This window comes from Stegostoma tigrinum, chromosome 1 (genome assembly GCF_030684315.1).
Source record: "Stegostoma tigrinum isolate sSteTig4 chromosome 1, sSteTig4.hap1, whole genome shotgun sequence".
NCBI classification, from domain to species: domain Eukaryota; kingdom Metazoa; phylum Chordata; class Chondrichthyes; order Orectolobiformes; family Stegostomatidae; genus Stegostoma; species Stegostoma tigrinum.
The window spans coordinates 56,161,173-56,187,015 of record NC_081354.1 but is presented as its reverse complement, the minus strand read 5'-3'; the positions used below and the strand labels follow the sequence as shown (position 1 = coordinate 56,187,015).

Genomic DNA, 25,843 nt, shown 5'->3' with positions numbered 1-25,843 from the left:
CTGTGCTGTGCGTTGGTTCTTTGTTTCACAGTTGTGTAATTTACACTGTGTATTGTGGTTTCCTTTTAATAATATTTAACCTATACAAAAATAAAACTATTGCCACATTGTATGAATGTTGGTTGTTGAGGATTCATGTGAATAATAGCAATTCCCTCCACTCTTCATCCGTGGGAGTCAACTTTGGTAAATCCCAGCTTCACACCATCATTCTAGATGATTGATGACTAATTCATATTACACGTCAGTGCACTTCACTAACCTTCACTAATCATGGACACCTTACATTGCAATGCTTCTTCCAGGTTGCGCTGTACATGAGGCACACAGCCACCTCCTGCATATGTATGGGACATATTTATTGGTTGGTTTTTCTTAATACTCTCTCCTTTTGTGCATACTTGGAGGCACACAGCATACTACAACTGTACTGACAAACCTGGGGGCTGGGCAAGGTCAGCCCTGTAGGATTGAGCAGGAAATATCAATGGGGCTCATCAGGGGATGGTCCAGGCTTTGCAGCAGCAAGTGAGAAACCGTAGTCTGGTAGTGGTTGTGTTATGTTGTGACAGTGAAGATGGTCAACTCCGAACACAAGGGGTAGAATCTGGTATAATAAAGGAGGGCACAAGGTACAGTAGGAGTGGGATTGTTTCTTCCTCAACCAGCTGCCAAGCCGTGGCAGTGATGTGCTTCCTGAATTTATATATATGTTGATTGGATATCTTTGAATTGGTAGAGTTTGCAGGAGAAAACTTTGCCAGCCCACCCTCTGAGGAATCTGTAGTTTCTGGAATGGAATCTAGTTAAGACTGGTGGGTGCAGAGAGCAGTGTGGAACAGCATCATGATGCTTACTAGACTGCTTCAACATAGAGGTCTCGGCATCCCCAGTGAATGATCTCAGTCCCACACCTGCCAGCTCAAGGAAAACCTCCTCACTGGGGCCTGAAGAGGCAAATGTTGGGTATATTATCACCCATTTTGACTGTCTGTTGTGTATTAGACACCTTCTCTCCCTTTTGTTGGGTGAAAGGGTAGGCAATGGCCTAGTGGTATTATCATTAGAGTATTAATCTAGAAACCCAGCTGGTGGTCTGGGGACCTGAGTTCGAATCCCACCATGGCAGATGATTGGAATTTGTATTCAAAATAAAAACTCTGGAATTAAGAATCTGTTGGTCACTGTGAATCCATTGTCGATAGCTGGAAAAAACCCATCTGGTTCACTAATGTCCTTCAAGGGAGGAAATCTGCCACCCTCACCTGGTCTGGCCTACATGTGACTCCAGACCCACAGCAATGAGGTTGACTCTGAACTGCCCTCTGAAATCGCCAAGTAAGCCACTCAGTTGTATCAATCACCACAAAGACTCAAAGAAATTAAACTGGATGGATGACCTGGCTTCGACCTAGGCACCAGATGATCCATCTCAGACCCCTCCAGTGGTCCGCAACATTACAGATACCAGTCTTCAGCCAATTTGATTCACTCCACGTGGTATCAAGAAACAGTTGGAGATGTTGGATACTGCAAAGGCTACGGGCCCCGAGAACATACCTGCAATAGTACTGAAGACTTGTGCTCCAGAACTTGCCATTCCCCTAGCCAAGCTGTTCCAGTACAGTTACAACACCGGGATTTATCCGACAATGTGGAAAATTGCACAACTATATCCTATACACATAAAGCAGGACAAATCCAACACGGCCGATTATCACCCCATCAGTCTCCACTCAATTATCAGTAAAGTGATGGAAGGTGTCACCAACAGTGTTATCAAGCAGCACCTGCTCAGAAATAATCTGCTCAGTGACGCCCAGTTTGGGTTCCACCAGGGCTACTCAGCTCTTGACCTCATTACAGCCGAGGTTCAAACATGGACAAAAGAGCTGAAGTGAGGTGAGAGTGACAGACCTTGATATCAAGGTATCAAGAAGCCCTGGCAGAACTGGAATCAATGGGTATATGGTTGGAGTCATACCTGACTCATAGGAAGATGGTCGTGGTTGGTGGAGGTCAATCATCTCAGCTCCAGGACACCTGCAGGAGTTCCTCAGGGTAGTGTCCTCGGCTCAATCATCTTCAGCTGCTTCATTAGTGACCTTCCCTCCATCATAAGGTCAGAAGTGGGGATGTTCGCCGATGATTGCACAATGTTCAGCACCATTCATGACTCCTCAGATACTGAAGAGGTCCATGTTCATGTGCAATAAGATCTAAACAATATCCAGGCTCGGAATGACAAGTAGCAAATAACATTCGCACCACATAAATGCCAGGCTATGGCTATGACCATCACCAATAAGGGACACCCACTATCAACATCCTGGAGGTTACCAATGACCAGAAACTCAACTGGTCTCAGCACATTAACAGAGTAGCTACAAGAGCAGGTTAGAAGCTGGGAATACTGAGGCGAGTAACTCACATCCTGATTCCTCAATGCCTGCCCACCATCTACAAGGCACAAGTCAGGAGTGTGATGGAATACTCCCCACTTGCCCGGATGAATGCAGCCCCAACAACACTCAAGAAGCTTGACACCATCCAGGACAAAGCAGCCCACTTGATTGGCACCATATCCACAAGCATTTGCTCCCTCCATCAACAACACTCAGTAGCAGCAGTGTGTACTGTCTACAAGATGCACTGCAGAAATTCACTGAAGATCCTCAGACAACACCTTCCAAACTCACGACCACTTCCATCTAGAAGGATAAGGGCAACAGACGTATGGGAACACCACTGCCTCCAAATTCCCCTCCAAGTCACTCACCACCCTGACTAGGAAGTATGTCACTGTTCCTTCACTGTCACTGGGTCAAAATCCTGGAATTCCCTCCTTAATAACATTGTGGGTCAACCCACAGCAGGTGGACTGCAGCAGTTCAAGAACGCAGTTCACCACCAACCTTCTCAAAATCAACTAGGATTGGGCAAGAAATGTTGACCAGCCAGTGACACCCACATCCCACATCCCACAAATGAATAGAAAAAAAAAGAAAGGGAGGGGTTGAGTGAGATGAAAGTGAATGGAAGAGCTGTTTGTTTTGTTGCAGACGCAGGAGAGGTGATGAGGTGTCCACAGTGATGGACAGGAAGCAAAGAGGGCACAAAGGGTGGGGAGGGTGAAGTCTGATAGAAAATAACATGGTCTAAATATGAGAAAGCTCAGCCCTGGATTTCCCTCAGGCCACTTGTCATGCTGTAGTGAACACATTGTAAGTTGATTTTTGAAAAGTTCTAGTTTATAGATATAATTTATATTTTAAAGCAATCTGTAAAAATCTGGGATTGATGTGAGCTTATGTATGTGACATGTGTTGTCTTGTCTAATCAGTCAGTAAATATCAGATATTTGTCACACACTGAATGTTAGGTTTGTCAGCTGGTGATCTGAAAAATACAAATGCCAATACATATCCAAAATCAATATTCGCAAAGTGATTTTCTCTTTAAAGCTTTCTGAGAAAAATATCAACAGCACAAGAATAATGCAAGTCCACGTTTTTTAATCGTCGTATGTTTATTCTGTAAAACCAAATAGTTTATTTCAGAGAATTGAATCAAATTCAGCATTCCACCCTTGGACAGAACCAATAAGATTCTTAATGGTGGAATCTGGCCAACTCCTGAAGGACTATTTGAGAAAATCAGGTATAGTGTCCAGTGAAGATCTCCCCAACATCAAGACCCAGAGGTTTCATTGTAGGGATTATTGGTCATTACCCCCTCATTACTATCTATTCTCATTGTAAATTTCATTTTGGCATTTCTCCACTATCATTTAGAAATTAGATGCTGAGATTTTAGAGTGGCTACCTGGCGACTCCAGTTCATCATTTACTCACACAAAACCCCCCCCCCCTCCACAATCTTGGACACCCAGTACTAATATATCAAGGCATGCTCCATGAGCAGTAGCTGCCCCACATCTCATGTTCAGTGACATTGGCATCTGACACATACCAGCCTCACCACATTACTATGGCACATCACCAATCCACTCAGCATACTTTGCTGCAACTTTAAGTGGACTGCTGCAGTCAGGACCCTTGGTACGTCGCAGAGACAGGAACAGGAACAGGTTTAGACCAGGCTGCATTTCAGAGCTAGCTGGCTTGCTCTCTTAGCTCTCACTCACTTTCTGTCTACTCAGTGCTTACACTACCCTTGCCTTGCTTTACATTTTTAACCTTTTGACACTCTGCCCCCTCACCTTAATGGCTCATTGTACTTCCATCTTGCCTTGCCACTTAGAGCAGACACAAAGTAAGAGGCTGTGTTTTGCTGTAAGGCAAGAGAGTGGGCTACAGCTCTGTCCTGCTGGGATAGTGGAAGCTGCGAGGGCCTTCATGGTTCATCAATTGGAGCGCTGCTTATTGACCATGTAGTCAGTCATCACTCAGGGTGGCCTGTTCAACATAGTTGGGGGAATGAGCCAGTCAGTCCTGGGGTGGGGTGGGTGGTTGGGTGGGTCAGCAGAATTTAAAATCAAGAGGGTTTGCCAGGGCACACTGCTGTGGTGACGGAGTGGGAGACATCAAGGCAGTGTTGAATTTTTATGCATCTGGCTTGTTCCAAAGAGCCACTGGGTCCAGTGTGGGCTCTCTCAGTCATCCACACACAAAAGTATCAAGGCTGTTACTGATGTTATTTGTTCCAGACCACAGATTTCATCATCGCTTCCCTGTGGCGAGGTCAATGCTTTGCCTCTGTAGCTGACATCCCCTGAGCACAGGGCGTTACACAGTATAAACACATCACACTGAGAGGTTTGTTTCATAACACAGCTGAGGTCATCTGTAGAAAAGCCCCCATTCCACCAATGTGCCTGTGATCTGTGATCGTCTGTAATACTTCTTAGTCATTTGTGCTCATTACCCTGGGAGCTGACATGTCGCTTATATCCACCATAACTCTAACATTTGCTGTTTCATTTGAGGGGCTGGGTACCTTACCAGGATAGTTATGGAGGCAGCAAAGGCTATGCTGTGCAACCGCGGCTGCTGATTCTGTTGAGGCAAGCTTTTGATGAAGGCTGAGTGTAGATACAGTGCAGCCCATTCTCCAATGTGGAGCAGATGGTGGGAGATGAGGTTCCACTGCTTGGATCGGTCTGTGGGAGTCGGGTTGGAGGCAGAGGTGGGCACTTGGGAGGTGCTGACCACTCCAGGCAGAGTGTACCATATAATCGCAGCAGGCAACAAGATGTGATGGAAACTGAAGAGTTGGGAGAACAGGTTCAGTCATCTCAAAAAAAATGATGAGGGCAGTGAGTTGGAGGAACATCACCTTCTACGTGAGAGAGCACGGCAGCACCAGGCATTGCAACCCAGACAGGGCTTAACTGACATGATTCTAACAGATGTGAGCTGGGGCAGAATGGTGGCTCAGTAGTTAACATTGCTGTCTCATGGCACCAGGAACCCAGATTCCATCCTTGGGCAACTGTCTGTGTGGAGTGAGTTTGCACATTCTTCTGTGTCTTTATGGGTTTCTGTTAGGTGCTCCGGTTTCCTCCCACAGTCCAAGTTAGGTGGATTGACCATGCTAATTACCCACAGTGATCAGGGATATGCGGGTTTGGGGCATCAGCCATGGGAAATGCAGGGTTATAGAGAAAGGATAAGGGGATGGGTCAGGGTGGGATGCTCTTTGCTGGGGTGGAGTGTGTGGTGGTCAGTGTGGACTTGTTGTGCCAAATGGCTTGTTTTCACATGTAGGGATTCTAAGGGTGCAGTGATCACTCGTTAACTATAAGATTGTTGCTACTTTGTAGGCAAGCAGAGGGCCTCTTACCCAAAAGATGAACGAAGCTGCTGTTTTTGTTTTCTCTTCGCTTTTGCTGCCTTTGAATAGAATGTGTTTGAAGACTTTTAAGGCTTTACTGCATGTGATACTCCCACATTGATCAACAAGAAGCTGCTGGGCTACACTGGGAACTGGAGAAATGTCAGGTGCCATGTGACTAAGGACAGGTAAGCTGTGAGGCCTGGTGATTAAACGGCAGAAAGGTATGGAAATGTGAAGATGTACAGGGAGGTGTCCGTCATCCCACCTGTATCCCATGAGTAGTGTTTGTTTGTGGATACTGTCCCACTATGTGCAGAGTGAACAGCAACTCCAGATTGCCAGTGCTTGATCGGGACATAGCTGGAGTTCAAACATGGCATCCTGACGTACTGTAATGGTACTGTGGTTTTAGAAGTGTAGATTGTCCTGACTTTTTATAAAGAGAGATTGAGACAGAGGTGCTGAGCAGTCTGCTTAAAGCCAATAAAATGAATGAGTAGTTTATTATTTTCAGTATTTTGATAGAGTCACAGTTAAGCCAATTATTTTTCTTTGTATTTTAGCTGTAGTGCATGAACAGACAAAATAAAAAGTGTCTTGCTTCCAGCCTGGCAACTTGACCAATCAAATTGCATCTGGAATACAATACCTGGTGCTTATCTTTAAAATACGAAAATGTTGCGGGGGTGGTGGGGCGGGGGGGAGGTGGCGTGGAGCCTAGGCTATGTCCGTGACATGTTTTGAGGGGGTTTGGTTTCCTGGCAGTGGTGCGAGCTATTGCCTGTGACGAGTGCAAGCATCAGTCAGCATCGCACAAGTAAAAACACAAGAAATAGCAGAAAGGACTGTTCAGTCCTTTAATCCCACTCAACCATTCAATGGGACCATGACTGAAATACAACAATATTTTCCTGCACGATCCCTATATTTCTTGATGTTTTTAATATGTGGAAACTACCAATCTCAGTCTTGAACATATTCAATTACTGAAATCTCGGGGGCAGAAGATTTCTATGATTTGCTGGTGTGAAGAAATTCCTTATCGTCTTCATTCCAATTGGCCTGCCTTTTACAGTGTTCCTGGTTCTAGAATCTGCAGCCAGCAGGAAACATCCTTCCAGCAAATACCCTGTTGACCTCCGTAAGGATGTTGTTTGCTCAAGTAAGCTTGCTCCTCATCCTTTGAAATTCCAGAGGTATTGACTTGGTCTATTTAATCTTTCTTAGTAGGACAGTTTCCTCTATGAGGTTGTTGGCTTGCACACTGAGATTATTATTATTATTACTATTATACAAATGAAGCGATGTTGTTCTACTCCACTTGGTATTTATATGATCTGGTCTGTTAATTTGGGTTGTGTCATTTCCAGTTCTGTCCTGCGTGGGTTTGTACATGGGGTCTAATTTCACATGTTTGTTGATCGCATTATGATTTGAAAACCAGACTTCTAGGAATTGCAATGCGTGTCTGTGGTTGGCTTGAGCCAGGAAGATCATGTTGTCCCAGTTAAATTGATGGCCTCCATTGTCCAAGTGCACTGAGATGAGGGAAAGTTTGTCATGTCATTTCGCTGCTAGCTGCTGTATCTTGATGGACAGTTTTCTTCTGGTCTGGCCAACATAGTGTTTGCTGCAGTCATTGCAAGGTATTTTGTAAGCTATGTTGGTTCGACATGTCATGGGTATGGGATCTTTGGCCCTTGTGAGCGTTTGTCATAGAGTGGCTATGGGTTTGTATCCTAGCATGATTCCTAGTGGTTGTAGGAGTCTCGTTGTCACTTCTGCTATGTTATTGATATGGGGTACTGTGTCCTCTTGGCATTGTGTGTCTGGAGACACCTTCAGATGAAGTTGTTGGCCTTCAGATTGAAGTTTGTTGTTAGCAAAAGCCTTATATATGTGCTTTTCCTCCTCCTTACATAGTTCTGGCATGTTGCAGGGAGTTGTGGCCCGTTTGAATAGTGTCTTAACACAGCTTTGTTTGTGGGCGTTGGGGTTATTGTTGTGGAAAATGAGGATTTGGTCAGTGTGCGTTGCTTTCCTATATACTGTGGCTTGGAACTCCCTGTTGGTTATTCGTTCTACCCTGATGTCTAGAAACAGATGTTGATTGTATCCTCACAACTCTCATTTCCACTGAGGTTTGCCATCTACAAATTTGGCAATATTACATTTGCACTCCACACTGAAATATTCCCTCTAACTTTATTTATCAGTCTCTCGTGAGATATTGTCAGAATTTTGTTGGAAATCTAAATAAACCACATTCAACATCTTTCCCCTCCTCACCACCCCTGCTATCATCATTATCAAACATCATCAGAGAAGAAACAGTCTGCCTGCCTGCTGTGTGCAGAGACAATTCAACCAGTGAAATATTTAAGGCACCAAAGGGCAGTGTAATCAGACAGAAGGCGCCCCCCCCCCACCCACCCCCCTCCCTCAGCCAGAGTTCCAGCAGTCTGTCAAGATTAGGTTTGGAGGCAACTGGGGAAAGTGGGAAGAGGGAAAGGACACTGTATATTTCAACACAACATGGAGGCAAGGAATTATCCAAATACTAAGAAGTGACTGCAAAATTACATAAAATTTCAAAATTTTGTTTGCCATTAAAAGTAGGAATGGGTAGCTGACTCTGAATTAACCTAAAACCATCAGCAGTCAGTTTGCTACACTACATGTTGGAATGATGCACATTGGCACTAATGCCTGTGAGCATAAGGTAAATGTGTGGGGCCAGTTTTATGTATTACGAACTTCCATCAAAAGCAATCCAGTTTTTTAGATTAATTTTATTTCAATATACAACATAGTTTTGTATAGTATTATAAACTGATATGGTTTGAAATAATACAGTACATAAAAACATTAACAGCTTACAGATAGAAGTAACAAAACACTAAGGTGCAGAAATAATTGGGTATCATTTACACACTTGGTTTATACAAGATGTTTATTATTCTCACTTAATTTAGTTAAAAACAAAAACCAGTAAGGTTACAGTCCAGAATTTTCCTATTCTTACAGTGAAAACAGATGCTCTATTTACATCACAGTGAAGCTGCAGTTAGAAAACATCTTGGTTGACTTGCAAGTGTGTCATCAGCATAGTTTAATAAAGGGAATTATATACACAATGTTTTGAAGCAGCAAGAAAGAAATTAGATTTGCCAAATAGAAAATTCAATTTCACTCTTAAATATCAACTAAATCAGATCTGTGAATACAAGGAATGAATTGAACTCAGGAGAGTTAGTAATATTTCAGCTTAAATTCACACATTATTTCATTCGTGCCTGTTTCCTCATAGAGTTTGTTTATTCATAACTTGAATTATCTTCACCCCGCCCCCTGCTTTAATTGGTGCTGCTGACAGAATCAGTAAAGTCCTGAATCTCATATGGTATGATAAAGGAGTGACAGTCTACACATAGCAGCTTGGACAGCAAGGTAATCTCACTGAAGGCCAGAAGTGTCAGAGATGCTTACTCTGTGCAGTTTTTAGTGGGTAGAAATAAGATACAGGACTGCCACTGCATGATGCAGATGTGGAAAAAGTAATAAAGTCCAAAAAACAGTATCCTATGACTTCTGATGGATTCTTCCTGGTCCGCTTAGCTCAATAGCAAACCTCAACCTAAAACTCAGACGTAAACATAAGAGTTATATTACCACTCGAAATTCAAGTGTGGTTTTTAGAAATGACAATGAAGAACCACAAGTAGAACCACACTTGTGGTTCTTCATTGCCAGGGAAAAGGAGAGAATTTTGCACATATTTGCATTTGGCTTTGCAAAGCAAACAATCTTGGAACCACATTTCCCTGTTTTTGGGGGAGCAAAACATATGCCATTCATTAGTTACACCCCTAAATTCATCTCATTTTCTGCAGTCAAGGCATTAGGACACATTAAGTATACACCTCAGGATAGTTACTCCAGTAGGGGTATGAGTGGGTAGAAATGCAAGATTCCAGCTGAAGACAATTTATAATTAGTACGTTGGCCTTTACTTTGAGGCCAGTTTTCATACTGCAGACCGATCAAATGAAAACTTCAGCTTTTTAACATGCCTTTGCCATCCCAGGACACAAACGATGCAAAGATATTGCAGACAAATATGAAATGTTCAGCAACTTACTGTGACTGAAATCCTTGATGCAACTACAGAATTACTTCACTTAAAAAGCAAAAGCAGAGTCTGTAGCATAGAACCTGCATCATCAGTTTCAGGTCATGTAAATAACTACCTGCTGTAAATTCAGCCAACTCTTCTTCTATTCGAGATGATTCTTGTTATACATGTTATACATTTTAAATTGTATTGAGCTAAAATTTTTATGTGTTTGCACTCCAGACACACAGATTCGCCTGCCGGGAACATGAAAGGAATTGCACAATGAAGATCAACAGGCCATCAATTTTCTTGATTCCATGCATTTCACATGGTACCAGAAGTGCATGTTCATAAATGATTCTTTCACATGTAGCTTCAAACTCTATGAGAACCAAGATCACAAAGCAGAACAGTGTGTAGCTTCGTCAGTCATCCTATATTTACATATGGAAACACAGGAAAGCATTCTACAACAAATAAACAGTTCACAATAACAATACACGAGAGCATAACTACAGAAGTGAGATTTGACCACATTGTACTGTAAAAATAAAATCACTGATAATTCACTATTTTCCTTTCTAAATTACGATCTATTAAAGTCACAGTGGATGTCTTTCACTGGCAGGTACGTAACTTCATAAACAAAGACAAATAAATGCTAGATGATAGATCTCTAGCAGTGATCTTTCTGCTTGATGAGCAGCTACTATGTTACCCAAATGAAGTGATTATACCTGAAGTTTGAAGAAAGATGGCATGATGAAGTTTGAAAATAAACTAACAAATAAATACTTTTGTGGGCAAATAAACCTGTAGCGGAATTGAGCCTTTGCATATTCAATGAAGGAACAACAAAGCGATGTGTCATCTATCAAGTCCATGTGGTTCAACTACTCGATTGGTCGAATGCCCCAAAAGAATGGCACAAAGAGTGTAAACGTGAAGTCCAGGTCTTATCATGAAATAGCAGCACAAGACATGTAATGGACAGGAAGACAAATAATTTTAAATTTATATGCAAATAAACTGTGACAGAAAATTTAAGAGTGTAACAAGCAGAAATAAAATCAAGAGTATGAGAAATTTCTTCTCTCAAAAGGGTTGTGAAAGTGTAGAATTCTTTACCACAGAGGGCTGTCAAGGCTGGGTCATTAAGCATATTTGATGCTAAGAAAGACTGTTTTATTCAGTAAAGGAGTCGAGTGTTATGGGAAAAAGGCAGGAAAGTGGAGTTGAGGATTATCAGATCAGCTATATCATTGAATGGTGACACTGGATCTATCAGCTGACTGGCTATTTCTGCTCCTAGGTTTTATAGTCTGAGATTGTATCACATGTGCAATAGATAGGAAAGGAAAGCTACTGAGCGAAAGAATTTTTAAACTATTAGCGTAGAAGGTCATTAAAGCCTCTTTTTGGGGTCATACTGAAAGCATACAATTAAGGTGTAATAAGTTTGAGTCTCAGTGTAATAATTGCTGTGAGCTGCTGCCTCTACTGTGTCACAGTCAGATTGGCTGCGTCACCAACAATACAATCAGGTCTCTAGTGGCTTCCTTTAAAGGACTGTTGGTTAGTCCACTGCAAATTCAGAAAAAAAACTATTCACAGCTTGCATTAAAAACAAACAACTGTGGATGCCAGAAATGAATCAAAGTCAGAAACTTCTGAAGAAACTCAGCAGGTCTTGACAGTATCTGTGGCAAGAAAGCATAGTTATTATTTTGGGTCCAGTGATCCTTCTTCAGTCCTGACTCTGCTTTCTCTCCAGAAATGATGCCACACCTGTTGAGTTTCTCCAGCTATTTCTGTTTTTGCCACAGATTGTGTGATTTGACTAATTTTAAAGAGTTTAATAGTATGCAAAATTGAAACAATGTCTCTGCAGACAGCCAACTAAAATGTCCTGACAAATTTCAGGAGAATCACAGAAGTGTTACAGCACAGAATGTGGTTTTTTGGCCTATCCTATCTGTATCAGCTTGCTTAGTTTAACTTGGTGCTTGGTTATGGCTTGGTGCCTTTGTTCTGCCTTTTGAATGCTGTTATATGCTTCTTCTATTCAGAAGAATTTAGCAGCAGCGGAGTCCATGGGATGCAGAGTCAACTGAATGACATCACAAGGTCACATATGTTTTCAATGGTGCAGTTACCTTTTCAAGAAGTTGAGAACTGCCTTACTGTATCCACATTGCCCTGTTTATTCCATGATGTTATTAATGCTAACACCAACATTTGTTAAAACAAAATCAAAGAAATTAGTCTCAGCTTAAGTAGGAATACTTCCAGATCCCATACACTTTTCCCAAACTTTGAAGGATTAAGTGTCAGTGATGGCACAATCTTTCACTATTAAGCTGTGTCGTTTCTGGTAATGTGGAACATTCAAAATGTAAAAAAAATTACTTGTTCATTTGTTTTATACACAAAGTCTAATTTTATTGAAATGTATCACAGCATAAGTATTTGTCTATGATTACTACTAACAGATGTAGTCCCTGATTAATTGTTACAGTTGACAGACTCAGATGAATGTAAAAATGTTTCATATTAAAATGTTTTTCTTTCTAGAAAAGATCAAAAACACTATATACTTCTACACTATATTTAATGTCCACAAGTACAGATATTGACTGTTTGTGGTATTGGCACTAAAGATTATATCTGAAATTTGCGTAGCATTTCTGTATCACTTTTCTCATATTTAACTTCTGGCACCAGCAGAAAAATATTGTTTCTAATGGAAATCATGTTACTTTTAAATGAGGGAGAAAACATTAATCTTCAGCAATATTATTTGGCAATTAGCAATTTATTGGTGAAGTAATTCATATTAAAACATTTAAAAAATATGCTCTTCTGATTCACACTTAACTTCTGGTTGACTACTGGACAATTAGCCCCTTCAATTGGTCAATCAAAACTTAATTGTAATTCAAAATTATGTTTGTCTGTAAATTTTCATACCAAACTAGAAAACTGTAGTTAAAACCTGAAGATAGTTGAAGCAACAAATACATAAATGAACATGACAGGGAAATGAATAGAAGGATGTTTCATTAAGATTGGATAAGGAGGTTGTGTAGATCATATGCACTGGCATGGACCTGTTCGGCTGAAAGGTCTGCTATAATGCTGTACAATACTATCAGATGATGAAAATGACGAAATGGCACAAATAACAGACAATGTAAGGCACAGTGATTGGATGAAATTTTTTTGACAAAATATACATTAATTTTGTGGAAGATTTACCATTATAGATGTAATACTTTCCTGTGTTTTCTATTTTATTTGCCAGATACTAGTAAAATTACTTGATAAACATATTCTAATGTATTTTTAATCAATATAATAATAACAAGGGCAAGTGATTTAGAGGAATATATCATCCAGGAATACACTTCATAAATTTCTAAAATCATGCAAACTTTCTGTCAGAGTATTGTAACTGTATAAAATCTTTCCAAGTTGGTGAAAGTATCCATTTCTGTATAGATATGCACAGAACCAAATCACTTGCCCTAATAAGAAGCAACAATATGATTACGCTCTAAAACAAAAAGCAAAATGCTGGAAACATTCAGATGGTTATTAATGTGAAATGACAACTTGGTTTCTCTCTCCACAGCCTGACTGCTGAACGTTTCCTGCACTTTATGTTGTTAATATGATTATGCTGAGAGATGAATAATATTGAAATATATTGCTGATAAAAGTTTTGCAAACCAAAAACAGTACAGCCAAGTGGTCCCATGCCCTCTGTTAAGATTTGGGATCAATCGTCAGAGCTGTACAGAAACACAAATTCTATCCAAGAATTATTATTAGTAGTTCACAATTTTTTTGTTATTTTTCATATTTTATATTCAGTCCTTCACTTTGAAATTGTGGGAATCTAGACAAATAATTTTTAAATATGGACTTGCTCCAAATAAAATTATACATAATTACATATTCCTCAAAGTACAAAAAGCACATCAACTATGTTACATCAAAACTTATTTTTTAAACCAATATCGCTTGCCTAATATATCAAAAGTTGCTCATGTATCAAAACACTCTTCATTGTAGGTGAAACTAAGTTATTATTTTAGAAAATCTGCAGAATGATACAATCTATAGTAAATAACAAGTACTATATCTTGAATCTATGACTGCACAAATGTTTTTAAGAACTAAAATCAATCTTGCATGGAAAATACAAGCAGTGATTTCATTTTTGATGAACTGAAGGGTCTAATTTTAAATCCAAGTGAATGGGTTTTGACTTGAATTAGAATAACCAAACCCAGTGTGTTATAACAAACAGTGCACTGTTCCAGGAAAATACTTGAGCATCTCCTCTAAATAGGGTGAGCAAGAATAAAAATAGGTGACAATTTTCAAAACTGGCTGGTTACTGCAGGATTTACTGAGGCTATTGATTTCTTATCTGGCTTCATCCTTTGGGGGGGCGCGGGCACTATACCCAATACGCTCAACTTTTGTTTTATTATAGTCATAAATTAATAAAACTTAAAATGCCTCTACTGTAATAAACGTGTTTTTTTCTTTGTGTTAGGGATACTCAAATTGTTCCTTACCAGACTTGTTTCTTTTTTAAATTGAGACATTTATGTATTAATTAACACAACATTATTGAACAAGTGTCAAATGCTGTAATGCAAGTAGACAATCAGCAATGGAGGGTGAGGTGGAATAAAGTTTAAAAACTTTCAGCATTGACCCAAGACATAAAGCTACACTTCAACATGGAACAACTGCTGTCTTCCCACAGTTTTTGAGAGGACCACACAGACTGTGCAGTTCTTTGAACTGAAGGACGCAGTGGCAGTGCTTCTGGTCTTGTACATTTTGTAAAAAGGAAATAAATACTATAAAAAGAGAACACTTTTCTTGTTTTATGTTCCAGTCTTCAGTTCCCATTCCTGTAAAACAAAATGAAAAATGAGAACAACAATGAGGAAATTTCTATCCTAAACATACGTGCGAGGCACAAGGATAGGTGACTCGGCCCTTTGAAGTGGCTCTACCATTCAACATGATCTTGACTGGAAAAGCACAGCAGGTCACGCAACATCTGAGGAGCAGGAAAGTCATTGTTTTGGGTTGAAACCTTTTATCCTGATGAAGAGTCTTGGCTCAAAGCGTCGACTCTCCTGTTCCTCAGATGCTTTGACTTATTGTGCTTTTCTAGCTCCACATTTATTGACTCCACCTTCCAGCATCTGCATCCTTACTCTCTCCAAGATCACAGCTAATTTGATTTTAACCTTAACCAAGGGAATAATAGATGGTTGGGTTGTGCAGGAAAGTGGAGTTATCAAAGACTATCTACATTGGCACTAAAAATATATAAATGCATCCACAGCCTTTTTGCGAAGGGAATTCCAATGCTTCATGACCCTCCTAGAAAAGATTTGTCTTAAATGGATGTAACTTATTTCTAAATCACGACCTCTAATTCCTATCGACAGCTACACAGTCAAGTCTCCTCAGGATCTCATAGGTTTCAAGTAAAGTCACCTCCAACTCTTCTAAACAAGTCTAGCCTATCTAATTCAATTCACTCACTTCAGGCATTGGTCTAGTAAATAGTGTGAACTGTTTCTATGTATTAACATTCTTTCATAAGTGTGGGAACCAGTACCTTACATAGTACTCCAGATATAGTCTCACCAATGCCTTGTATAACTGAAACATAACCTCCCTACTCTTGCATTTAATTCCCATTGCAATAAAACATATTCTATTTGCTTTCCTGATTGTTTGCTGAATCTGCCTAATAACCTTCTGAGATTCATACACTAGAACACACAGATCTTGCTACATCTCAGAGCTCTACAACCTCTCACTATTTAGATATTGGAGATACTTCTTTTTAATTAATTCTGTCAAAGTGAACAATTTCACATTTTTCCTCACTGTACTCCATCTGTTAGATCTTTGGCCACTTACTTAACTGATCTTTATCCATTTGTGGGTTTATGTCTTCTTCACAATGCACTTTCCTATCTACCTTTGAGTCTTCAGCAACTTTAGACAATAACTTCAGTTCCTTTATCCAGATCATTTATATAAATTGTCCAGTTGGTGCCCAGCACTGACCCCTGTGGCACACCACTCATAACATTCTGCCAACCTGAAAAGGATCCATTTATTCTTACTGAGTGATAATGGGAACTGCAGATGCTGGAGAATCCAAGATAATAAAGTGTGAAGCGGGATGAACACAGCAGGCCAAGCAGCACCTCAGGAGCACAAAAGCTGACGTTTCGGGCCTAGACCCTTCATCAGAGAGGGGGATGGGGTGAGGGTTCTGGAATAAATAGGGAGAGAGGGGGAGGCGGACCGAAGTTGGAGAGAAAAGAAGATAGGTGGAGAGGAGAGTATAGATGGGGAGGTAGGGAGGGGACAGGTCAAGGAGGTGGGATGAGGTTAGTAGGTAGGAGATGGAAGTGTGGCTTGGGGTGGGAGGAAGGGATGGGTGAGAGGAAGAACAGGTTAGGGAGGCAGAGACAGGGTGGGCTGGTTTTGGGATGCTGTGGGGGAAGGGAAGATTTTGAAGCTGGTGAAGTCCACATTGATACCATTGGGCTGCAGGGTTCCCAAGCGGAATAGGAGTTGCTGTTCCTGCAACCTTCGGGTGGTATCATTGTGGCACTGCAGGAGGCCCATGATGGACATGTCATCTAAAGAATGGGAGGGGGAGTTGAAATGGTTCACGACTGGGAGGTGCAGTTGTTTATTGCAAACCGAGCAGAGGTGTTCTGCAAAGCGGTCCCCCCAGTGTAGACGAACCCACACTGGGTGCAACGGATACAGTATACCACATTGGCAGATGTGTAGGTGAACCTCTGCTTTATATGGAAAGTTATCTTGGGGACTGGGGCAGGGGTGAAGGAGGAGGTGTGGGGGCAAGTGTAGCACTTCCTGCGGTTGCAGGGGAAGGTGCCGGGTGTGGTAGGGTTGGAGGGCAGTGTGGAGTGAACAAGGGAGTGACGGAGAGAGCGGTCTCTCCGGAAAGCAGACAAGGGTGGGGATGGAAAAACGTCTTGGGTGGTGGGGTCGGATCGTATATGGCAGAAGTGTCGGAGGATGCTGCGTTGTATCCAGAGGTTGGTGGGGTGCTGTGTAAGAACGAGGGGGATCCTCTTTGTGCGGTCGTGGCGGGGGCGGGGTGTGAGGGATGTGTAGCGGGAAGTGCGGGAGACGCGCTCAAGGGCGTTCTCGACCACTGAGGGGAAGTTGCGGTCCTTGAAGAACTTGGACATCTGGGATGTCTGGGAGTGGAATGCCTCATCGTGGGAACAGATGCGGCGGAGGAATTGGGAATAGGGGATGGAATTTTTGCAGGAGGGTGGGTGGAAGGAGGTGTATTCTAGGTAGCTGTGGGAGTTGTTGGCCTTGAAATGGACATCAGTTACAAGCTGGTTGCCTGAGATGGAGACTGAGAGGCCTCCCCACCTATACTCTACTTTCCACCTATCTTCTTTTCTCTCCATCTTCGGTCTACCTCCCCGTCTCTCCCTATTTATTCCAGAACCCTCACCCCATCCCCCTCTCTGATGAAGGGTCTAGGCCTGAAACATCAGCTTTTGTGTTCCTGAGATGCTGCTGGGCCTGTTGTGTTCATCCAGCCTCACATTTTGTTATCTTGGATTCTCCAGCATCTGTAGTTCCCATTATCACTGACGCAACCACAGGGTGTTGAGGCATTACTTGTTTGAATTTGAAGAGACTGCTACTGGTTGAGACTGTCACACACCTCCTTCTGGAGTAAGATGGAGTAGCTTTTGTCAAGGTTCATCCTGAGCTGATCCTGCAGTTCTTGCTCTCTCTCTGTGATGGGGATTCTGTGCTCTATGGTTTGTTCCCCAGGACACATATCAAAGCAAAAATCAACTGAATCTGGAGGAGCTCTTTGGTCTGCCCAAAGCTTGTTGACAAGAACAAGGAGTTGACCCTGACTGAGTGTTGCAGACTGGTGCATTGCAAATTCCAGGACTACGTGCTGAGGAACGCACTAAAATTTGGGACAGCTGCTAGCGAGGTGCAAGTTGACCATTGTTTGAGGTGTTACTACTGAAGGTAGACAGGGGTCCATTCAATTATCATATATGTATACATATTACTATCATAAGTGTAAAAGAGATCATTGGTTTTGTGGATAGTCCAACTTCAAATTTGCGTGTGTTGATTTGACACGCAACTGTGGAGAACAGAACTACTTTTGTGTCAATGTATATATACAAAAATTTTTATGAATAAAGTATAGTTTTGAAATTCTGGGAGTGGACTTCACAGTCAGTGTGGATGTGAAGGATATTGTGGAAGACCATCCCCCATAAGCAGGAGGAAGAACATCAAACCAGAGGGTGCTGAGGCATTGCTTGTTTGTATTATGGGAGTGGACTTTGTAGTTAGCATAGGTGTAAAGTGTTTCATGCAAGAACCTGCTATGGGGAAAACAGTTAGCCCCAAACAGTACATTACTGTAGTGTTTCCATTCTCTAACCAAAAAAAAAGAGGCAAGGTTCAGAGGAGAAGAGACAAAACATTGAGAGAGAAAGGTCAGCAGCAAGAACTCCAGTGGGCAAAGGACAGCGAGCCTAAACAGTTTCTGGACTCTGTTGTTGGTGAGTGACAGGTAAATTCTGGAAATTGTTAACAGAGCAGGGAGCATCAGAAGTGAAGAAAAGTATTTGACATTGTAAGGATTAATTAAGTTAAGTAGTAAGACATGGCAGCAGAGCTCCAAATCATAGTATGCTCTTCTTGCTTGATGTGGGAAGCTGTTCACATTTCGAGTGCCAGGGACCTGCATGTGTGCGCCTCCAGCTGTAGCTCCTGGGAGCCTGGAGTTTGAGTTGACGCAGTGTCTGGGGATACTGTGGAATATTCATGAGGTGGAGAGTATTGTAGATAGCACGTAAGGAGAGGTGGTCACACTGCAGACTCAGATTCCACAGGCAGGTAGGGAATGGGTGACCACCAGGCAGAGCGGGAGGGCTAAGTAGGCGGTGCAGGAATCTCCTGTGGTTATTCCTCTGCAGAGCAGATATACTGTTTTGGATAGTGTTGAGGGAAATGGCCTCTCAGGGGACAACAGCAACAGCCAAATTCATGGCACCATGGATAATGGGAACTGCAGATGCTGGAGAATCCAAGAATACAAAGTGTGAAGCTGGATGAACACAGCAGGCCAAGCAGCATCTCAGGAGCACAAAGTGTCTAGGCCCGAAACGTCAGCTTCTGTGTTCCTGAGATGCTGCTTGGCCTGCTGTGTTCATGGCACCATGGTTGGTTCTGCTGCAGAGGGAGGGAGAAATAGGCATAGAAATGTAGTAGTTATAGGGGATTCAACTGTAAGGGAAATAGTCTTTGAGGCCACAAAGGAAAATCCAGGATGGAGTGTTGCTTCCCTAGTGTTTGGGTCCTGGATGTGTCACAATGGTTGCAGGACATTCGTTGGTTTGGGGGGGGGGGGGGGGGGGGGGTGTGTGTGTGTGTGCGCACGGGGTGCTGAACAGCCGGTGGTCATGGTACATATTGGTATTAATGACATAGGTTAAAATAAAAAAGATGAGGTTCTTAAAGCAGAATATAGACAACTAGGAAGAAAGTCAAAATGTGGGTTCTCCAAAAGGTTTCAGGATTACTACCACTGCCATGAGCTTGTCGGTATAGAAACAGCAGGATATATAGGATGAAATACATGGCTGAAAAGATGGTGTGAGGAGGAGGGTTTCAGATTTGTGTGCCATCAGGACTAGTTCTGGAGGAGATGGGAGCTGTACAAACTGAATGGGTTACACCTGGGCAGGACCAGGGCTCATGTTCTTTAGTGGGGCGGTAGTTGGCAGAGTAATTGGGGAGGGTTTAAACTAGTGTGGCAGGGGGATGGGAACCAGAGAAGTAGGGCAGTAGGTGCAGACATTAAGGAAGAGGTAGAAACCAGGACAAGCCTGACTAAGAACAGGCAGGGAAATGCTGTTGAAAAGAGAAGGGAAAGTGGTCTGAAATGCATTTGTTTCAATGCAATAAATATAATTGGCAAGCTGGATGAACTGAGAGTTGGTTAGTACTTGGAACTATGATATTACTGCGATTATGGAGACTTGGTTGAAAGAGGGACAAGATTGGGAGCTGAATCTCCCAGGATTTAGATATTTCAGGTATGATAGAAGGGGATGTAAAAGGGTTGGGGAATTGTATTACTGGAAATTCAGTATCTCACAGCTATACTGAGGGAGGATACATCAGAGGACTCATGCAGCAAGGCAATATGGGTAGAACTCAGGAAGAGGAAGAGGTGAAATCACTGCGCTGGGGTATTATTACAGGGCTCCTAACAGCCAGGAGGTGGAGGAGAGAGCATACAGACAGATTTTGGAAAGATGTAAAAACAGCAGGGTTGTGCTGGAGGGTAATTTTAACTTCCCCTACTCTGACTGGGACTCACTTCGTGCTTGGGGCATGGATGGGGCAGAATTTGTAAAGGACCATTCAGGTAGGTTTCTTAACATAGTATGTACACAGTCCAAACAGGGAAGGGGTTATACTGGACCTGGTTTTGGGAAATAAGCCTGGCCAGGTGAGTGAAGTTTCAGTGGGGGCGCATTTCGAGAGTAGTGACCATAATACCACAAGTTTTAAGATACTCATGCGTAGGAATAACAAGCAGTCATCAGGTGAACTATAAACAACATTAGGCAGGAACTGGAGAGTGTTGATTGGAGGCAGCTGTTTGAGGGAAAATCCACATTGGACATGTGGGAGGTTTTCCAAACGTCAGTGATAAGAGCTCAGGAAAAGCACATTCCTGCGAGAATGAAGGGTAGGTATGGCAAGTTACATGAACCTTGGGTGACCAGGGATGTTATGACCTTGGTCAAAAAGAAAAAGGAAGCATACATAAGGTCCAGAAGGATAGGAACTGATGAAGTCCTTGAAGTATATAAGGAAAGTAGGAAATAACTTAAAAAAGGAATTAGAAGGGCTAAAAGGGGTCATGAAAAGTCATTACCAAACAGGATTGAGGGGAATCCCAAGGCTTTTTTTAGATACATGAAAAGCAAGAAGATAGCCAGGAAATGGGTGGGTCTAGGCAAGGACAAAGGAAGGAATGTACGTGTGCAGCCAGAGAAGTAAGGCCATCAGATCATAAGACATAGAAGCACAAATTAGGCCATTTGGCCCATTGAGTCTGCTCTGCAATTCAATCTTGACTGATAAGTTCCTCAACCCCATTCTCCTGCTTTCTCCCCATAACCCTTGATAATCAAGAACCTATCTATCTTAGTTTTACATGAACTCAATGACTTGGCCTCCACAGCCTTCTGTGGCAATGATTTCCATAGATTCACCACTCTCTGGCTAAAGAAGTTTTTCTTATCTATGTTCGAAAAGGTCTTCCCTTTACTCTAAGGCTGTGCCCTTGGGTCCTAGTCTCTCCCACCAATGGAGGCATCTTCCCAACATCCACTCTGTTCAGGCCATTCAGTATTCTGTAAGTTTCAATTAGATCCCCCCTCATTCTCCTAAACTCTAATGAGTATAGTCCCAGAGTCCTCAAGCGTTCCTCCTATGTTAAGCTTTCCATTCCTGGGACCATTCTCGTGGATGTAGGCAAGGTCTTAAATGAATATTTTGTGTTCGTATTCATCAAAGAGAGCAACTTGGTGGAGGATGATCTCAGAGAACACAGTGTCGAATTTCTAAGCCAAGTTGCTATTAAAAAGGAAAAGATGTTGTGTGTTTTAAAAAAAAATTAAGGCAGATAAGTCAATGAGTTCTAACGGGATCTATCCCAGATAGTGACGGAGGCAAGATACCAAATTGCATTGATAGACATCTTTATATCCTCTTTTGCTCCAAAGGAGGTCCCAGAGGACAGGAGAATAGCCAATACTGCCCCATTGTTTAAGAAAGGTTGCAGGGATAATCCAGGAAATGACAGGTCTGTGAGCCTCACATCAGTGGCAGGGGAACTATTAGAAAAGATTCTCAGGGACATGATGTTTTACACATTTAGAAGCAAATGGACTGACTAGCATTAAACAGCATGGTTTTTTTTGCCGGGGAGGTCATGCCTCACTAACTTGATCAAGTTTTTTAGGAGGTGACGAAGATGATTGATGAGGAAAAACCGACTGTTGTCTACATGGACTTCAGTAAAGACTTTGACAGAGTCCCTCATGGCAGACTGGTACAAAAGGTGAAGTCACATGGTATTGGGGTGAGCTGGCAAAACGAATACAGAACTGGCTTAGTCATAGGAAATAGAGGGTAGTGGTTGAAGGATGCCTTTTGGAATGGAGGCCTGTGATTATTGGTGTTCCATGGGGATCTGCAATGGGACCTCTGTTGTTTGTAGTCTACATAAATGATTTGGAAGAAAATGTAACTGGTCTAATTAGTAAGTTTGCGAACAACACAAAGATTGTTGGAATTGCAGATAATGAGGAGGATTGTCAGAGGATACAGCAGGATATAGAGCAGCTGGAGGCATGGGCAGAAAAATGGCAGATGGAGTTTAATGCTGACAAATGTGGGAAAATGCATTTTGGAAGGTCAAGTACAGGTCCACAGATCACTGAAAGTGGCAGTGCAGGTAGATAAGGTAGTGAAAAAGGCCGATGGCATGCTTGCCTTCATTGGAAGGGGCATTGAGCATAAGGATAGACAAGTTATGTTGTAACTTTATAGAACTTTAGTTAGGCCAAACTTGAAATATCGCACACAGTTCTCATCACCATACTACCAGAAGGACGTGGGTGCTTTGGAGGGGGTACGGAAAAGGTTTACCAGGATGTTGCCTGGTATGGGGGATTTTAACAATGAAGTAAGGTTGGATAGACTGGGTTTGTTTTCACTGGAGCACAGGAAATGAGAGGCGACCCGATAGAAATTTTAAAAATTGTGAATGGCACGGATTGAGTGGAAAATGAGTTTTCTCCCCCCAGGGTGGAGGGGTCAATTACTAGGGGACATAGGATCAAGGTATGAGGGGAGTTTAAAAGGGATGGGAGAGGCACGTTTTTCACACAAAGGGTGGGGAGTGCTTGGAATGTGCTGCAGGAGGTGGTGGTGGAAGCAGACACAATTGCAGCATTCAAGAAGCACCTGGATGAATACACAAATAGGAAGGGAGTAGAGGAATATAGATCCTGTAAGTGAAGCCGGTTTTATTATGGAAGGGCAAAATGTGTTGGCGCAGGCTTGGAGGGCTGAAGGATTGGTTCCTGTGCTGTATTGTTCTTTGTTCTAAATCTAAGAATAATACATCTACTGGTTCCCCTTTATCAACAGTAGTAGTTACTTCTTCAAAAAAACTAACAAATTAGTTAAGCCTGATTTCACTTTGACAAAAACTATATTGGATCATTAACATGAACTTATTCAAATCCCTGTTACAATGTCTTTAATAATAATTTCTCACATTTTCCCTTTGACAGATGTTAAGCTAATTGGCCTGTTGTTTCCTGCTTTCTGCCTGCCTCCCTTTTTCAATAAATGACTGAGCTATTTAACAAACTAAAAGTTACCTTCCACGAATCTAGCATGGATTCTTGTGATGTTTCTGAATTTCTTGTGTTTATTTTCAAATATCCTGATTCTTATTTAAATTAAGAAAAGCACTGAGAATGTTGCTCGCTTAATGAGTTTCAATTGTAATTATTACCTACAATCAATGTTCTCACTCATGCAAGGCTTCAGATTTTCCAACTCAATGTCACCATAAAGCAATATTCTCAGTTTTTAGAACATGATTAATTAGTGATTTGACCCATGTAGCAGGCTTGAAAAACAGATGACTGCAAAGGTCTGGTTCTCAAAAGGTTTGTAGACTTCCTTCTTTAGATCCATTCTGGCTAACTGATAGAATAAATATTACGATTAGTCAGTAATGCCACACTGCATCTTGAGGCCAGGAATGATAGAAGCTAAACTAGATGGACTTTGGCCTTTTATCATCTTGTCATCTCTGTGATCCAATGACTAACACCTGTTAGGAATGAAATGTTTGGTCTTACTAAGTAAAATTTAGACAACCCATTTACATTGCAGTTAAGAAGTTAATGAATGAATTAAAGACAAGAAACAGGAAGAAAAACAATAACTTCCAGAATTGTGTGTTAGGTCTGACATATAAACCATTCATCGTCACTGGCATGGCTTCCCTGAAAGTGCCCATTTGAACCACCACCCATTTTCCTATCATCACCTTCATCTCCCTCCCTCTACCTGGGCCTGTCTAACCTGCACTGGCAAGGCTGTCCCACGTGCCTTCCAGTCCAGCCTTCTCTTTGGGACTGTAGTCAAAGCAGGGCCCACTATGCCAGGTAGCACTGCTGGGATTTGAGAGTTGCTGGTCATCCGATCGGCTGGAAAATCTGGGATTTAGGACATTATTGCACAAAAGGTACAACCTGTAGCATCTAATTGCCTGATAACTATAAAATCCTCTCATGGTTTCCCATGATGCTATAGGTGGGCTTGGCCCTGACTTTTCTTTTGGCGGACAGGCCCACTGTCTTCTGTGGTCTAACCTGTCAGTGAGACACTGATAACAGCCAAAAATAAAATTGGATTGAGTGTAAAGTAACTAGTCTATGTAATCTATCAGTTGCTGTTATTCAGGCTAGATTTCAGTTATTAAACAGAAGGGAAGCCAAATTACACTTGCTCATTCTAAGACATAGGATGGTAAAATTTTTTTCCTGAGAATAAAACCTGTACATAAAAGAGGGTGTGGTAGCTTGGTGACTGTGTTACTAAATTAACAAACTGAAGGTCCTGATTTCAAATCCCAGCACAGCAAGCTGAGCACCCAATTTCATTCACTTATCACTGTTAGCAAATAACCAGAAAAGCTGTGAATCAGGAATATAGGATCTGGAGGAGATCACTCTGCACCACACATCTGTTATTTCCGTCATGCGATGAGACCCCAGGTAATCTATATCTTAACTTCATCCACCTGCCTTGATTCCATACCACATCCCTATTACCCTTAGCTAGCAAAAGTCTACTGATTTAGAATTTAATTCATGGTTTTTTGTGAATAGGCATTCCACAGTTTTACCATCCTATAAAATACAACTGGTTCACTGATAACTTTTGGTAAAAGTGTTGGGCCACTTCTGCTATTAGGAATATTAATATCTTTTAAAGCACCCACTCATCCATTCAAACACCTCTGATCCATCCTGTGTAAGGGTATAGGGGTCCAGCATTGCAGCTTTCAGTCATCTCAAGACCTACAACTGCAGGAATGGATTAAAATCATCTTTGGTCTCAAGGGGCTGCCTTCTAAGAATTATGGGCATTAAATTGAGGAAGAAATTTCTGTTATTGTGGGGGATTTCCTGTTGCAGTTTTGGCACAATTATGGAGAAATTGCATCGTAGGCTAGAGACAACCTATTTTCAACTTCCAGGCTGTTGTGTTCTCATTATGACACTGTCTGTCCTCCACAAGAGGTATGCTGCTACAGTGCTTACAAGGTCATGTGCACTGAGCTCTGTTTAATTATAATTTGCAAGGAATACATTCTCCTGGAACTAACACCAGTAGCACAACCAAAGACATGAGGCAGCCCCAACTACACTTTTTATGAAATGTTTCCTCACTGTTTAGGCAGCTGCTTGCATTTCAGATATCACCAAAAATGACTTACAGTGAAATTACACAAGGAGCAATATTGTACTGATTCTTCCGTACCTTGGCCTTCCTGCGTACATGGCCTCGACTTGGGGAAGAAACCATTGAGGGGGGTCTTCTTCCGAGAGCAGCTGCATTTACAGGCAGTGGTAGTGGCTCAGTGTCACTTGTATCACAGCTGGAAGCTGGAGAATTGTCCAGGGTGCGGTGCATAAACACAGGGGACTGCAAAGAACCATAAATAATGCAATA

The 25,843-nt window shown here is 41.9% G+C and overlaps 1 protein-coding gene across 3 annotated transcripts in view; it reads right to left on the bottom strand.

Annotated features, from left to right (window-relative positions):
• Positions 1-8,661: 8,661 nt before the first annotated feature.
• Positions 8,662-25,843, bottom strand: part of afap1 (actin filament associated protein 1) — a 294,973-nt gene continuing 277,791 nt past the window's right edge. For all 3 annotated transcript variants that reach the window (XM_048546338.2, XM_048546346.2, XM_048546355.2), the window contains 2 exons: positions 25,652-25,816; positions 8,662-14,850 (listed from right to left, as the gene is read on the bottom strand). In XM_048546338.2, the coding sequence (XP_048402295.1) occupies positions 14,824-14,850; positions 25,652-25,816 (192 nt within the window). In that variant the 3' untranslated portion in view covers positions 8,662-14,823. The remainder of the gene's footprint in view (positions 14,851-25,651; positions 25,817-25,843) is intronic.